Source organism: Carassius gibelio, chromosome B4 (genome assembly GCF_023724105.1).
Source record: "Carassius gibelio isolate Cgi1373 ecotype wild population from Czech Republic chromosome B4, carGib1.2-hapl.c, whole genome shotgun sequence".
Classification (NCBI taxonomy): Eukaryota; Metazoa; Chordata; class Actinopteri; order Cypriniformes; family Cyprinidae; genus Carassius; species Carassius gibelio.
The window spans coordinates 23,857,737-23,874,642 of NC_068399.1; the positions used below are offsets into that span (position 1 = coordinate 23,857,737).

The following is a 16,906-nucleotide window of genomic DNA, read 5'->3' on the forward strand; positions in this document are numbered from 1 at the left end:
AGGCTTGTGATGGCTTTCACCTTTGTTGGGACGGATTTGCTCAAGGTGTCCCTTGTGAATTTTTTCACTTTATGTGCTTCAAGATTTTTATGGCAACAAGCTAATTAACAAAATGTTTGGTGTTATTCTGCAAAAAAGCACTTATAGTTGAACAAGTGTGTGTTAAAGACAACATGAAATCAAAATCAAGCAAAACATGTTGGTACTGAACATCCACTATTATTTTCAAACATGTTACCCGAACACTTCCACTGTTTGTAACTGGATAACAGGGCTCTGAACCAGTTCAAGGAATGAGAACGAAAATTAAAACCTGAAACTAACAGAATTTTGACAACAGAACCAGAAACTGAAAGGGCCATTAACCAGTGAATAATGTTATTTTATTGTTCAATTTAATATTTGAAATTTGCTGTCAACCAATCATGAATTCAGACATGCAAATGTGACGCTGACGATTCCAAAACGTGAAATCCCCTTGCTCAGCTGTAAATTCGGTAAGTCGCAATGGCAATGCATTAGAATTTATCTGAGGATAGTGTAAGATGGATTCAACAGATCACGCGCACATGCAGCACTTGTAAACAGAGATAACAAAATAAAACTATAGACTTACATAAAAAGGAATAGCCTATATTGGCCAACACTAAATGTATTACACTTAAATCACTGACAGATGAACAAAACGAGATGAGTTTCGGTTTATTGTGACGCGATCCAATGTTCGCGGAATGAAAACGAAACAGCAGAAAATTGTTTTTGTTATTTAGCAAATCTTGACAGTTTTGATCTGTAATAAACAAACAGTGTTGGTATGACCATATGGCGCCGGTGCATCGCACGCACAGACACAACATATTTTGTGACATTGCAGCCAGTTCATTATCAAGATAAAATACAGTTAAAGAAACATAAAAAGTTGAACTGCTCCATTGTACAATCTTTTGCGTTCAGCGTGACTGCCTCATGTCACACTGACCTCACTGATGTCCATGTGAGTGAAGTACAAAGCTATTACATAATAAATAATATTTAAGCATCCAGATATGTCGCGAATATGGAAACATTTGGATTTGTACCAATCGAGGTAGTTTTACCTTAAATATATATACATATTTTTTTTATTTAAGTTTTTATTGCAAAAATGCATAGCCTAAACATTAGAGGATTTGTTGTGGAGAAAAGGAAACTAATCATTCTGTTTATCATAGATGGCCTTTGTGTGTGTGTTTATACGTTAAGATACCAGATATCTTCCTGTTTTTTTTTTCTTCTGTTGTTGGTTTTTTTTATTTTTAGAAAATGCTGTACTTTATTATTAATATTGTATAATTTTTTTTTCAGAAAATAACGTTATTAATCTGTATTTTTTTCTATGCGAACCGGAACGGAGGAACAGAAATGTTAAAATATAGATTCAGCTCAGAGTGAACAGATTGGATTTATTTTATTTTTTTGTTTTCAAGCCCTGCTGGATAAGCAGTAAGCAGAGAGTCCCACACACAACCTGCCAATGCTTCCATTAATTCATTTATCAGACATTTTTATCCAAATAACATATAAAATGTTAAGTTTAAAGCATATGTTAGTACACAAACTAGATAAAGCTAAGCCGAGTCAGGCTGATTTCAAGTTTTGAAAATGCAACAAAATTTTCAATTTGTAGAGAAATCAGCTTACAAATCACACATGCATTGTCAATGTCAATTCATAGTAATAGTTCGCCCAAAAAAGAGAATAGACATTTACTCACCTTCATATTATCCTAAACAAACACTAAACGACATTAAACCAAATTGACTTTTATTGTATGGACACCAAAACACCAATATATTTTTCAAAACACATGCTTTTGTGTTCCATAGAACAATGTCAGTCATACAGGATGACATGAGGGTGTCATAATAATGCCAGACTTGTCATTTTTAGGTGAACTGTTTCTGTAAATATGTATATGCTTATATTCATGTGTCTACTGTACCTGTATCTCTAGCTGTTGTACCACCTGCATCTGTACTCGGCACTGGGCGGTACTCCTGTCATCCAGAGCGTGTTCATTGTTAAGGTGCCTGTAGGCAAACAGGAGAAACGGATGAGAAACCAAACCTTCATACACACATACGCAGGCTGAACTAATAATAGATGGTTGCTGTTGATCAACTACCACTGTTGTTGATGAATATGATTTGTGGATTACAGGACATCCATCCCATTAGCTTTTAACAAACCACCGCCGTCTAACAAGTGTGTCCCGTGCTCGCTTAAAGCTGGTGTTTAACATCACAATAGCATGACTGTCATGCGAATGTGAGGCAGTGTTCAGAAGACAACGGCTTATGAGGGATGTTGGCATACAAAAGGCCTCGCGCAGAGGTTTTGTCTTCTACATTTATCAAGAAATAAATACAATAAATGCAATTTAACTCGAGTAACGTTTAAAAAGAGCCTCCTACGAAGAGTGCATTATTCTGCCGACATATTAAATGTATCTACTCATCCTTTCATTAGAATATTACGCAGAAGAAAAAAAAAAAACACTTCAGACTGCAGAAGCAGTCAATGGCGGTTTTCCTTGATTGGATTTTGTCTGCAGGACACAAAAGAAGCCTGCCATTAAAACAGACCTTTATTCCCGGCGAACGCACGGAGGCGAAAAGGTTTTTAAAAGTGTTGTGATGTTCAGTAATGAGCCTCTATCTAAATTATCATTGGTGACAAACCCACAAAGCGCTCTTTTAGAAGACATGCTTGTGAAATGCCAATGCTGCCACTCTCTTTCCTGTAATTATAGGTTAGCTTGCAGACCCTTCAATGATCATTTACAGTACAACCTCCAGTGCATTAGTGTGAGCTTAAATTGCACATACACACTCGCACGCAAACACACACCCACCCACACCGAGCTAGTTTTAACACTACTAAGCATTTTCTCTATTCATTCTCTATTCATAGCACAAGCTATTGTTTATGTGCAAAACGCAAAATAACAACGTATTCATAATCCTCCTCAAACACGCCAATCAAAGCAGAGGACATTTGAGAACACAATGGCCGCCGCTACCTTTCAATTACGCCCGTGCCCATTTAAAATTATTTCATTCCATCACGCCCGCTTTTGCTATTGTAATCGTTTCAGGTCTAATGCTCAGATATTCTCCATTATAAATCAAGAGTGAGATAGCATTGAACAAAAAAAAATAAAAAAACACCTAGGATGACTGGAGAGTTGGTGCCTTTCTCCGGCCCCATGCCTAATTGCGGTTTCAGAATGCGCATGCAAAGGAGCATTTCATTAATCATGTAATCAGGTTCCGCGCAGGGAACTAATGCTGCAAATACCCTTTTCATTTCAATGCTCATAATGCTATCTTATGCACTTGATGTATGGTGGATGTCATAAATTACAGCTGCTTCAAAAGCCTCGACTGGCTAGTTCTGCAGTCCCGACAGGTAGCTCGCTAAATAACACATCTTATCTTGCACGTCCCGTTTCTCATTAGCGCCTATCTAGATCTTAATCTCATTTCCTTGTTTCTTTTAGGAACGTGAGATTTTCTTATCTAATGAAAGCAAGTTTCCTTCTCCAAGAATAAATAAAATAAATGTAATTTGTCAGGAAATGTAAAGAGTCACATCATCATAATTTTGAGATATATAAAAGCATAGATATGAGAATGTCACAAGTCTGAGACATGAAGTCACGACTGTGAGATACAAAGTCAAAAACAAAAAGTAAATGGGAAAATAAAAAAGTCACAATTGTAAGATATAGTCACAATTAATAGAAAAAATTAAGTGTTACAATTATTATAAGAAAGAAATTGTTATAAATGTAGCACCAATAGTAAAATATAAAGTGGAAAATGTAAGCTATAAAGTCACATTTGTGAGTTACTAAATAGCAGTTCTGAGGAATTAAGTGGTAATTACCTTTATTAATAGCCAGCAGAATTAAATACAGCACAACAGTCTTAAGCGAGTGCTGACGTTAGCAAGAGCTAGTTAGTGTTGGTGATTACATCCAGATTACTACATGGCTATGAAATATTCAGGCAGTAGGTGTTTGACTATGCATTGATAAAAGCAGGGGGCTAGAGGGGGGTTAGATGCAGTCACCAATATCTCTTAATGAGCCTGTGGCGCTGGGTTTAGTTCAAACAGAGAGGTGAGAGGAGAATGAGATGGGGCCGCCAGCTCGCTCTGAGCAAACATCTCTGGAGCCGCCTGTAATTTATGGGTCACTTTACAGGCATATTGATTTTTGTTTTGAGATGGGGAATGAGGGCTCTGATGGTCTAAGAAACAGACGGACAGGTACGCAACGGACTGAGAAGTGCTTCGAAAACCACATCATCGTCGGAGCTAAAGTATGAATTACTTGGGCTTTTCCAGAAAGCATGGACCAATCAAATAATTTCGCTAATTCTCAAATGACTTGCAATTTATAAAGGACTCATGACCTTCAACTGGACATGGGCTTGATTAATGTAACCTGGGACTTCCTGTTGGCTTTCATTAGCGCCCAGTTTAAGACTCAGCACTCTAAGTGGCGGAAGCTCTGCAGGTTGCTTCACTGGTATGAAATGTTAAATAGGTGAAAAGAACAATTAATTTCCCTGCATTAGAATGGGCAAGATTTTGTTTACTGAAATACATAATCTCATATTGTGTCCAGATGTGAAAAGACGCTACAGCAAATGGCAAGCCTGCATTGACAGCACGTCAATCTTTATTACAGGCCAGCAGGTATGTCTGTATTTTTCTCTCCATACTCATCCTTACTCTTCTTAAACACGTGAGAGGAAATCAATAAGGGATCTAGGGCAGCAATCTGGATCTTAAACAATAACAAAATTGCCTGCATGGCAGAACAACATTAGAACGCTATGAATTCATTAGCCCCCTCTTTTAGCTGCACATAACCCCCAAATAAGTTGCCCCGAATCAGACCCACAAGACATGTGCTTTGTTGCATTAATACACACGTCTCGAGGTGTACCCACGTGCTTGCATGCACATTCACGCACGTCTATTTGAACTTCAGAGCTAATATAACGTGCCAGGCACCTCTTGGCTACCCCTCTCCAGGTGCACCGCGCATGAAAGAGCACAGAGCTGCGCTTAAATGCTGATCTTGACAACTTTCTCAGCAACACAACAAAGATTACAAAACCGTGGCTGGTTACTTCTCCTCAAGCTACAAGCCTGCGCAGGTTGGGTGAATCCCTCCGCCCCCTGCTTCCCCATCAAAGGTGCCATTTGAATCTGACACCCATTTTATGTAAACCATTTTAAGCGTGTGTACCTGGATGATACACAGCAGTGACTGGCATCTCCGAACAACATTAAAAGCTTCTTTCTGACACAACGATTGCTCCTCAGGCACAGCGCCACCCGCCATCTCAGATCACACTGTCTTTTGTGGGAGAATTTTCATGTACGAGTTACAGTACGGGCGTCTCACCCCCTTTTCTACGAAGATTTGGAGGATGACTGCTGTAATGGCATCCTACTGCACAGGCTGTCAGACAACGAGCGTTTTTATTTAGTTCTCTTCAATCATTGATTTGCATTCCAGCTGAATTTTGCGGGAAATTGTCACATTATTTCTGATGTATGCTTAGCCAAAATAAACTTACATCAATGGGGTGGAGGGGGGATAATTAACCCTCTCAAAGGCGCTAAATTCTTGACTTGTTTGGAGTGGACTCTTTAAGACTAGCTGGTTTATAAAAGAATATAACCACGTCGCCACTCTCAAAAGCCGTTTACAAGAACTGACGTGGACATTTACACCAACCAAACGCACCAGATTATTATTTCACAGTTACGATCTAATTAGAATATTCAAATTAACCCTTTTTTCTACATTCTTTAATAGTGAGGCTCTTTCCTCGTAGTGGCAACGTGATAACCTGCAATCCCCAGCACTGTAAACACCTTCTCTTTTAATGTCCCCCAACTCGCGTCGCGGCAACAAAGCTGACCAATTACAAATGAGCTAATGAACTAAATTGTTGATGGAGCATGAAGAGTTCATTTCACTCCGTTAGGTGCACCATGACAACACCGCATGGCTATGAGGGTTGCCATTAGTTTCTGCTGCTCAACACAAGCCCATCATCCACTCACATAGCCGTGGAGATGCATGGTCATTTTCAAGACAGACGCCTTTGAGAAATCTGATTCACCATCCGTTTTGTGGATTTAGAGCCAAGTGTGTGAACTGGGGTATGAAAACTTTTTAAATTGAAAAAGTAACAACTAAGCATCCAATAAGCATAAAAATAGAGACATAAAGGGAAAACATAAATTACTGCTTTAGGCCAACTGAAATTTTTTATGGATTCTTGATGATCACTTACTTCAAAAACTGTCCGAAGTCGTCACAAATACTTTCACATCCTGGCCACTTGCACACTCCATGACCATAGAGAGAGTGTGATGCTCCGGTCTCTTCATGCAACGAACTGAAAAGAGAAATAATGAGCATTATATACGTGGTGGAAAACATGGTGGTGGTACCTGTCAGGATACTATGACCAAATGTTGGGTCAAACTGGCTCAATTTGGTGGACTTGATGCTCAGAAAAGCTGAAAAAACACACATGCTCTTTCTCGACATCACACCACCTTGTGATTATTGATCCAGAGTATTACTGAGGAGACACGAGTGTGTTAAAAAACACATGGCCCGGCCAAGTAAAATCGCCCATCAACATTTTTTCCACAGACTTTCACCTTGTAAAGCCATTACGGACAACTTGTGTAAACATCAGAAAACCGGCCCCTGCACTTTAATTTTCACCAGGAGATTCATTTGCGGTGGAACGGGCATTTTTAAGGACACAACCTGTTGTGAAAAAAGACATTGCGGTAAGTTACAACAGCCACTTCTAATGGTGCTGAGGGGCTAATGTGCGAAAGTGAGGCTAAGCAGACCAGCACGACATGTGTTTATGTGCAGCATACACTCACACACACACACAAACCTCACCGGCTGTTTTACCTTGCCGTTATCGATCAAGCACATCTTAGAAAGCAGCTGGCTTTGACAACACAACACACTCCGTGATTACGAACGACCGGGGACCCGAGAGACTCCGCCAACACACAAGAAAAGAGTCTAACCTATTTCTTAAATTATTTCCCTGTATCTCTCTCTTTCAGTTTTTTCCTTTTTTCTTCTCTGCCTCTAAAGATATCTTTCTCAAGGAAGGGCTTTCTGTGAAGACGCTACGTTCTTGAAACCAATTACACAACACATCCACCCCCAGTGAAGTCAGCGGCTGTTGCTATGTACTAACATATGACCGCTACAGACTGAATAATACATGGAGAAATATGCGAATCTATGTCTTACAGCAGCCGTGGAGCGTATAAAAGGGCCATTGCGTGTATAAACGCTCAGGAAATGCCACACCGGCATAGTGTATTGTATTTACATGACAAGCCGCGCCAGTAAAGCAATTTCAAAAGAAAAGCGAGGTATTAAATACTTAATGTACAGTGAGCTGTGTGTTCCTGCCACTGAAAGATGCACCTCCATGCGTTTGATATACCGGAAGGCACTGCGTTCAATAGCGCACTGTCTCATGGGAGGTTTTGTCTCATTTCGACTGTTATCCAGATATTAATAAACTATTGATGAGCAAACAAACAAAAACACACAGCCCTCTCCCTGCAGGAATGATCATATTCCTTTGCAAATGGGGACAAACACATCAACTGTTCTTTTCGTTTTTGTGTTGCACATGAAAAGCAGTTTAAACGGCTGTTTGGTTAGTGTTTGTTAACATGCCTTTGTGTTCATGTGCACACAAGACCCTCTATCAGGAGGTTTGTGATCACATATGTATGAAAAGGGATTTGGAGTTAGTGTCGAGTGAAACAGAGAAGACGCTTTTCTCCAAAGTGACTTTACATGGCTAATCCAGCTGGATCTCAAGGAGTCAATGGTGATCGGGTAAGCGGAAGGATAAACCAGTGCCCTTCCGATTAGCTAGTGTGTGTGTAAGTACCTCTCTCTTCGGTTGTTGAGGGCCGGGGACTGGCCGTTGGAGATACCATGATGGGTGATTGGAGGAGAAGCTTTGGGGTTGCTGGCGGAGGTAGAGGACGAGTTGTTGGTGGTGCTCAGGTCCAGACCGCTGTGTTTTAGTCCATTGTCCTCCATGGCGTGGCTACTGGTGACGTCTTTCCAAAGTTGCTGGAGTTCAGCGGGGCTTAGACCAGCTGCAAGAGAGTCACAAACAGGTTTAAAGACACAATCATTGACGAAATGGTCATCATGAGCTCCCATCTGCCCTTTTCTAACAAGGTAGGTAAACCTTTTCTGCTGTGCTGCGAAACTTGAGCATCACACTTAAGCATCTGCAGGTAAACCGGTGCAAGATTGACCTGGACGCTCATCCCTCGCTTCGTTTCTGTGGTATCCGAAAGTGCAAAGCAACCAGGAACTCATCTGCACATGATTATGCATTCATAAACAAGCCTCTGTGTGCAGCATCAAATCATCATATAATCCCTTGGATGATAAAATGACTATTCCGCTTCGTGTCACCCCGGCTATACTCCAATTAAGAGACATTTTTAAAATATTGCCATCCAGCGCCATTTCGATAAACACAGTAGCACCAGGTGTTTGTTCCAGGAAAAAAGCAAATGGCAACAGCTCGTCTTCCTCAGAGCTCTGAGCTCGTACTGCGAGTCCGTAAACAACAACAACAGGCAAGGAGGGGAGGGAGGGAGAGAGTGAGAGAGAGAGAGAGAGAGAGAGAGGGAGAGAGGAAAACAACAAGCACACAGACACAGGCAAGAGAGAAAGAGAACTAGGGGAAAATCATGAAATGGCAAGGAAAATGCAGCAAGAAACAAAAAAGGGGAGTTTAAAAGAGGACCCAAACACACACGCATGCTCTCAGGTGATCACGTGAGGATGTTACCTGGCGGCAGAGTCTGTCCGGGGAGGGTGGGCTGTCCTGGGCCGGGGGGCAGAGAGAGGAGGCCCTGCCTCTGCATGTTGAGCAGATGCTGCTGCTGCTGCAGTTGCTGCATTTGCAAGAGCTGCTGCTGAAATACCAGCTGCTGTGCTGCCAACTGCTGCTGCTGCTGTTGTTGCTGTTGCTATAGTGAGATAGAGAGAGAGAGAGAGAGAGAGAGAGAGAGAGAGTGAGCATATACACGCAAAACACTAATCACACACATTGACGAGAAAGTGTGTTTGATTATACATGTGGCCCAAGTGAAACCGAGCAGTCTCGTTCTCTTCGCCTGTTTGCGTGGACTCAAATCTGTGTGTGAGATGTGGGTGGGAGGGTGTGTGGAGCCCCCTCTTTCCGCCATTGATGGTTAACTGTCTTGCATTTCTAATGGTCCATTACAGCTTATGGGGACGCAGGGAGGGGGTGACGGAGGGAGGGAAGCGGAGAGAGATTTACAGCACCCCCCCACCATCCCCTCCAAGCCCTGTTTACTGCCAGTCGAGCCTCTTGCATAAGCTGGCGAAGACAACAACAAAAACAACAACAACAACAGCAGCAGCGGTGGCGGAAACCACAGAAAAACAATGCAGCGCTTCAGTGATCAAAGCAAATGTGCTTGAAATCTTTTCATAGATAAAAATAAATCTGTAAAATCAGGCAAAGGCTGATGTTTAGATGCGAACGAAAAGGATTAGCAAAACTCAGTGAACGGAACAAAACAGAGAACAGAACACTTTTTGTGACAAAAAAAACCCTTCAAAACAAAGCATTTAATTAAGTGAAATGAAACTCATAGTATTTACAGTAAACATTTTTGTACATTGGATCTCATTTATAAAACATCAGCTATGAAAATTTATCAAAAACTGTCACATGATATGGACATAAACTTGTAAAATAGATATACATTAATGTTACAAAATAATTAGTATTGAGTTAAATTAAACAATAATTAGCTAGATCCAATCAATAAAGAGCAAATATTTGGGCCTCATTTATGAAACGACTGCAGATAAAAAGACATTATGCCCAACACATAATTTTATGTTGTACTAGTTTATAATACCATTTTTATGTAAACTCATATATGGAAATTCATTCAGTTGGTAAGTGAGGCTCAGTGTTGTATAATTCTGTATGTGATGAAATGACAAGACACCATTCTTTAGTCTTGACTGTTCGGAAATGTAAAATGGTGTAGTAGTTGCATTTCCATGTTGTACAGACTCAATTTATTAGCTGTTTTTTAGGAGGACTGGCTTAAAAATGACTGAAGTTTGCTTCTGTGGACAAAGTCTCCAGAGGTCCATTAGCAAACGGAGAGCTAGTTTCTGCTGAGACCCTGTTAGCTCTCTCTCTCTCTTTCTCTCCCATCAGCTTTCCCCTTCCTCTTCTCCTGTCAGAATACATTACAACCTACTCAGTGACAAGAAAGCAAAGACCCCCATTACAGGAGGAAAGTTAAACTTACAATTTTTGCTTGGAATTACACTAGCGGTAGGACTGAGCAGACTCCAGAGGAAGACCTTCAGTCAAGACCGGTGAGGAAGACCTCACTCCTTTAGTTTAGGGATGAGAGAGCAAGAGAATGAGAGGCAAAACTTGTGATGCGCTCACTGGAAAACAGACTGCATAATGGAGTGAGCCGTGCGGATTGGCCCCGCCGTCTCGTGAGAAATAAGGGAGCAATTTCTATTCCATATTTGATGGCTGGGGCCTGAAAAAAATCTATTCTCAAATCCAAACAGAAACAAAGCCTTCGGGAGGTCAGTCCTGCTTTCTGTAGGCCCTGCATAATGGCTTGCTTGAAGAGAGACAATGGCAGAAGATGCTAGATGAAGAGACTGGTGGGGGCGGGGGACATTTCCCATTCACGATACCTAGCTGTTCAATTTAACTGCTTCCGCACGTTTTGTTTGGATTGTCGCCAACCACCCCCCCCCCCTTTTTTTTTTGAGCACTTCGCTTTTTGATGCCTGCTCCTGCGTGTCAGGAACCCTCAGTCTCCTTCTGTCTGTCTGTTAGATGGATCTACGGTCTGACTGTCAGTTTGATTTATGAGCTCGCTGCGGTCAAACTTTTTTGCTCATCGGCCCAAACCTACCGTGGTGGTTCATTAGCGAATGGACCCTGCGCGGTACGTTAAAACCCACATTTTACCGTCAACTTAACTCTGAACTGCCGACAAGAACGGAGTTGAGACACCTGACAATGTTGTCTGCCTAATTTTAGCTCTCTGCATCATTTGGTAGCATTCAGAAGAAGTTTCCTCTGTGGTACTGTGAGCATAATGACAGCTCCGACTGATTTACAAGTCGCTTGTGGTTGGCGAACGCAAGGAAAACCATCAATTTGCTTCTTACATATATGTATTGGTGTTTATCGTACCTCTTTCACTTGTTTTCCCGGGTGCTGTTGCTGCAAAAGCTGTAGATGGAGTTGTTCCTGTTGTTTCTTATAATATTCTTGCAGGTGTTGCTGTGGAAAGACATGGATATTCTCTATTACAATGTGTGGAATACAACAGACCATAAAAACGTATAAATGCTTAGAACAAATGGGCTAACCGCTAGGCTAATTTATAGCCCCAAAAAATGATTGTTTAGGGGTTTAAAATATTTCATTGTACTTTGTGATTGTTTCTCTTGTTTGTTATTTGTGATTGTTAAGTTTGTTATAAGAACATTTGCACTCACCACTAGGAGCAGATGTGTTAAATGTAAACACTCTCAGAGCAAATGTGCTAAATGCTAGGCTAAAGCTAATCAGTTGATGTATATGGCTTGAAAATGTATATAAATATCAATGTATTTCCCTTGATCTATAAACTAAGTGCTTTCACTAACTGCTTGGAGTAAATACAGCTTCTAGAACAAATACGCCAACTGCTAGGCTACATCTGTAACAAAACAAAGCAGCTGTTGTACATGGCTTTTTATAATTTATATTTTACTTATTTCCCTTTTCCCACAGAAGTGTGGCCTTACCTCAAAGCAGAGCTACAACAGAACAAACAGATTCACAGCCGACTCTGGGCTCCTGAGGCCACACGACATGCCTGGATGTGCTTCTGCATGTCACATCATAAATAACATCTCTCTCCGGTCGAGACAAAGAGACCAGCACTTCCCCTCATCATGCGTCTCCATATGGACTTTTATGCGGCTGCACATTACCGCTAGAGGAACAATTAATCTTATTGCCTATATATTTTTTCCTCTCTGATGCCTTGACAGGCAGTGAAATTCTAAAATGAATGTGAAGCACTCAAAGGAGAGGATTCATCATTGTGAATTAATGCATTTAGCACACTTCTCCTCTTCTTAGAGTGCTGTCCTCAGAAGCTCATCATCACAATACAGGAGCCAAGCTCTCCCGTCTCGTTCAGCAGGAGACGTCTTCAGCACAAGACGCTCGTCACCGTTTATACAGATCTAATTATAATCAAGGCTAACTGAGTTAATGGAGATGTTTTTAATGAAGAGCTCACTTGGAGAGATTTTAAAATCACTTTTCAAGATGTAATCTACTCTTGTCAGAGACGCGGTCTAGTTGTTAACTTGCATGCCTCGATATGATGTGGTGCTCATGCGGACAATCAAAGTTTTAGCTATTTTACCTAATCATTTCATGTCCTTACAGTACAACACCTGCTGAAAAATCAGCTTAAACCTGGTTACATTAATGAACCAAACAACACGTGTTGGACTTTCTTTTTTCTGTGCTCCATTTGTCCCCAAAAGACGTCCCCACTGAAAACAACTAATTACAAGCCTGTCCATATTTGTTTCTCTGATCTAAGTATGTCAAGGACAGATGAGAGGATCTGTATGCTACCATTTCAAAACACGACTGCATTTGGGACAGTGAGTAAGAGGGTGTGTTTATGTGTGTTCACCTGCTGAAGCATGACTGCTTGCTGTTGTTGTAGGAGGGCTTGGAGCTGTTGGGGGGAAAGGACCTGCTGTTGAAGGATTTGCTGCATCTGTTGGGGTGTGATCACCTGTGGACTCATCATTGCCACAGACACTGGCACCTAAGAGAGACGGAGATGGAGAAAACACATTAGCCATGTCTTGTGAAAACTCTTCAACTGTAAAGCCATGCACTTCTCGAACTCTCTGGAAATGGTGCGAGTGCAGTATATGTAGTCATTTGGCAGTGCATGTGTACTTTCTTACTCTATATATTTTCTGTCAGCTACTCCCAATGGGCTGCGCTTTAAATAGAGGAGGACCTTAATTAGCTGAACCCTTCAACTCCCTCAGGCAATTTCTAGTGGTACAACACACAAGGCAGGCAGGAAGACGCACATCTCCAGAGCCAGCTGTGGGTCGTAAGCGGACACATGGCCGGTTGAGGAGCAGCTAAGCTAAGTAGCATGGATTCAGGCTGGCAAGGGTTTGAAGCTTTGAAAATTCTGTGAGAAACTCCTGATTGAAGCCGAGCTGCTATGAAGTATTCTGTTTTACAGAGGTGAGGGGAATTACCAGCTGCCTCTCGCTGCGCATTGAAGTTTCCAAGTTGCACACTTGGAAGAAAGCAGCCAGAGGCACAAGTCTTCCACGAGATGTCATTTTTAAAAATTCATGTCATTTTTTAAATGATAAGAATCATTAAAATGCCAGCTGTCAAACTGTGCGAGAGAACTTTTGCAGCTAAAAAAAAAAACAAAACAAAAAGAAAATATTTTCGCAACCCAGCATTGAAATATAGCAAGCGAGATTTCTGGAAACATGTAAGATTTACATTAATTTGGCTAGATTCTTTGCTCGTGTCTAAAACTGTACAAGGAACAGAATAAAAATAATTGCCAGACAAATGCTATTTGAGAAAGACCGAAACAATTTTCCCCTTCTTTTTTTTCTGGACGCTGCACCTGTCTACAGCTGACTCTTCAGGGCATTCTTTGTACTTTATGAAGCAACAGAGCAGCTTCGACAGATGCTGTCTATCATCAAGACAGCCGAGCCTTTGGCGTCATGACAGGTAAACATCTCTATTGTTGTGGTTTCTGAGTTTGAGAAAAAGACGCCTGGCTCCATTAGACGTTGTGAGGGGTCCGAGCGACTCTTCGCGCCAGCTAATCAAGACTGCTTGATTGCTTTCCGTACGTCTGAGCTCTCAGGGCCTTGACACGTCCTTGTTTTAGTCTCCTGGCTCGGCCCAGCTCAGGTTCCCCTCTTTGATTAGCAGAGACATTTGCATGGTCACTACACATTTTTCATTTTAGAAGTCATTATGCATTAGCGCTCCTGAGCGCCGAGCTTGACTAATCCTGATGAACTGAGTAGCAGAGCTGAAGGTCACACTCCATCCCCACTCATATTCATATTCAAACAAATCCAAGCACCATTCTTCATTATACTGGCCCCAAACTCAATGAGCATCACCACCATGGAGGGAAGCACATACACAAATACACTTTCTTTCTGTCTGCCTTTCTTTGGGGAGAAAAGGTGTGACAAGGGAGGAGGTATCAAAAAAAAAAAAAAGGAACAAAGCAAAAAAGTCACAAATTAAACAGCTGCATGTAATTATGCAAATGTATGCTTACACCTTCAATGTTATTAAACCTTAAGACACATTTGTGATGTGTAATTACCCCCAGGTTCAGCCAGGGTTCTGTGCCGGCCTAAATGACAATATAAAGACCAAAGCATGAAAAAACAAGAGGAGATGTTCTCATTATGCTCATTATTTGTATATTTAAATGAGCTACAGACTGAATAACAAACGATCACCTCGCCTGCACTGTGGCTCAGCGAGTACAATAAACATGTACATTTCAGAACAATTCGCTAAGTTTATTTATTTTTACCAAAGCTGACTGTGTGTTATATTTTCGCCTTGAACTTGCCAAAGAGAGACTCGAAATTCAAAGGCGACTTGAAATAAAATGGAATTAGGATATGCCCCTCAGCCTCTCATTAGCTTTTTAGCAGATCGATGGATGATACGCATCATCATTTCATCGTTTTTCCAAACAAAAAAAGAAGAGACAAAGTTGAAGTTTCTGCCCACTTACTTCCGAGTCGCGCACAATGCTAATTCCAGCATTTAACGCCAGCATTTTCTGCATGTTATATCAGAGCTTGAAAGATGAAAGCAGATAAGTAATTGCTCTCCTGGTTCTTATTCTTCACTGACAACCCATAAATTTAATTTTACACACACGTTCATTTACATTTTCGAGTATATGACATGATAATTGGTGGAATATAACACCTCCATTCCGCTGGATACTGCGGGGGGCGATGATTGACAAGCTGGGTGAATTGAAAGGAACAGAGGCTGAATTGCTTCTCCCCGAAATGATTTCACCAAGACGGGGCATAATTAATGAGCGTTTGTTGAAGGGTCGAGCCATAAACAGTCACAGACAATGGGTCTTTTCCCTTGCAGGATGCCAGATGAAGAATATGACTGTGAGAAGCAATGATGCAACCCAACGAGTGCTAGAAAACCTAGCAGATAATGGCATTCTTCATGAATCAAAGCATCAACTTCAGTCGCATGCACTTGAAGCACTTGTGCTGTGAGAAAATTCACTTACAGACCATCAAATGACATCAGTTTCTCACTCTCCTTTTAAACTACATGCACGTCCAAAAATGGCATTCCATGAAGCTTTGATTTCTATTGGAAAACTACAAATACAAGCTGATCTCCATTGACCTGCTCTTTAGAGCCATGAGGCTCAGCATCTATGAGAGAGCAGAGCAAATAGCTTTAAATTGGTCAGTGATGAGAAAACATCAGTGGCCCTCCTGAAGAACAAGCAAATCATTACTGGGCTTTGGCTACGCCAAAATGGGTCTCAATGGTCAACTCCATATCATAAGAATGAAAAGCGCAAGACTTGAGCCTACCTGAAAACACATAAATTGTCCCATTGGTGTATTTCCAACAAGAATGGCTGAGAGAGCCATGTTAAATAACTATAATTAATATAAATGCAAACTAGCTAAATGAAAAAAGTTTCTGAATTAGATGATTCAGGCTGAATGTGTTGAATCTTGGGGGCCACCACTTTAGAAAACCACTAGCCAGAGATACTTATGTTCACCAATTTCTCTCGTTCTCAAGGAATGGGTCTTTTCTTAGACTTCGGAAAAGATCCTGACCTTTCCACTTTGGTAAAGCTAGGATTGCTAATTCAGTCAGTAATAAATGGTTTCACAGTCAAGGGTTTATTGATGGAGTTGCTTTATTTTGGGACATCCAATACGCACACTCACTGATTTGTAAGTCATTGACAATATAAACACATACTTACGCTAACCTAAACCTGAAACACGCTAACATACATACACAGTGATCGTTTGGATTAAAAGATCAATGTGGATGTTCTCTGGGATCGGAGTTAAGTAGATTACAGGAATGTTTTCCTAAATCAATTTATTTTACAGTTCAGCTAAACAGTATGGGAAGTGTAATGCACTTCAGATGATGATAGAGTGGATGTGGCCTGCATTAGAGCTAACAGGGATACAATGGATCTTTCACACAGAATTAGATAACAACACTTTCATTTTTGTCATTGTAGGGAGGGATCAAATGCATACTACAGGAAGTTAAGCCTAATGTGCTTTCCAAAGGGAACTACGAGCAGAAGAGGAGAGCTTGTGCCATAAAACCGCTCAAAGAAAATGAACCAAATGTGATCTTCAAGAGTTTGTAAGATGAGAACGAAGTCTACATGAGTCTGAAAGTTGTCTTCCTTTGTTTTTCCTCAAATATGTTTCTTAACATATATGAAAAGAAGCATCGTGTGGCAGTTAGAGGGAAATCTGTCTCTCTCACTCACTCCGGATCGCCCCCCTCCTCTTCCCTCTCTTGAAAGCTTTGTGATGTTGCAGGTAATAGGGAAGCTGTTGGATCGCTCTCCTCGTCAAGTGACACAAAGTAAATTACACAAG

General features: G+C 41.1%; 1 protein-coding gene across 2 annotated transcripts in view; it reads right to left on the bottom strand.

Annotated features, from left to right (window-relative positions):
- The window catches only part of LOC127956739 (forkhead box protein P2), a 101,268-nt gene that overhangs the window by 18,433 nt on the left and 65,929 nt on the right, over positions 1 to 16,906 (bottom strand). For both annotated transcript variants that reach the window (XM_052554909.1, XM_052554910.1), the window contains 6 exons: positions 12,883 to 13,020; positions 11,373 to 11,462; positions 8,946 to 9,126; positions 8,022 to 8,235; positions 6,366 to 6,470; positions 1,982 to 2,069 (listed from right to left, as the gene is read on the bottom strand). In XM_052554909.1, the coding sequence (XP_052410869.1) occupies positions 1,982 to 2,069; positions 6,366 to 6,470; positions 8,022 to 8,235; positions 8,946 to 9,126; positions 11,373 to 11,462; positions 12,883 to 13,020 (816 nt within the window). The remainder of the gene's footprint in view (positions 1 to 1,981; positions 2,070 to 6,365; positions 6,471 to 8,021; positions 8,236 to 8,945; positions 9,127 to 11,372; positions 11,463 to 12,882; positions 13,021 to 16,906) is intronic.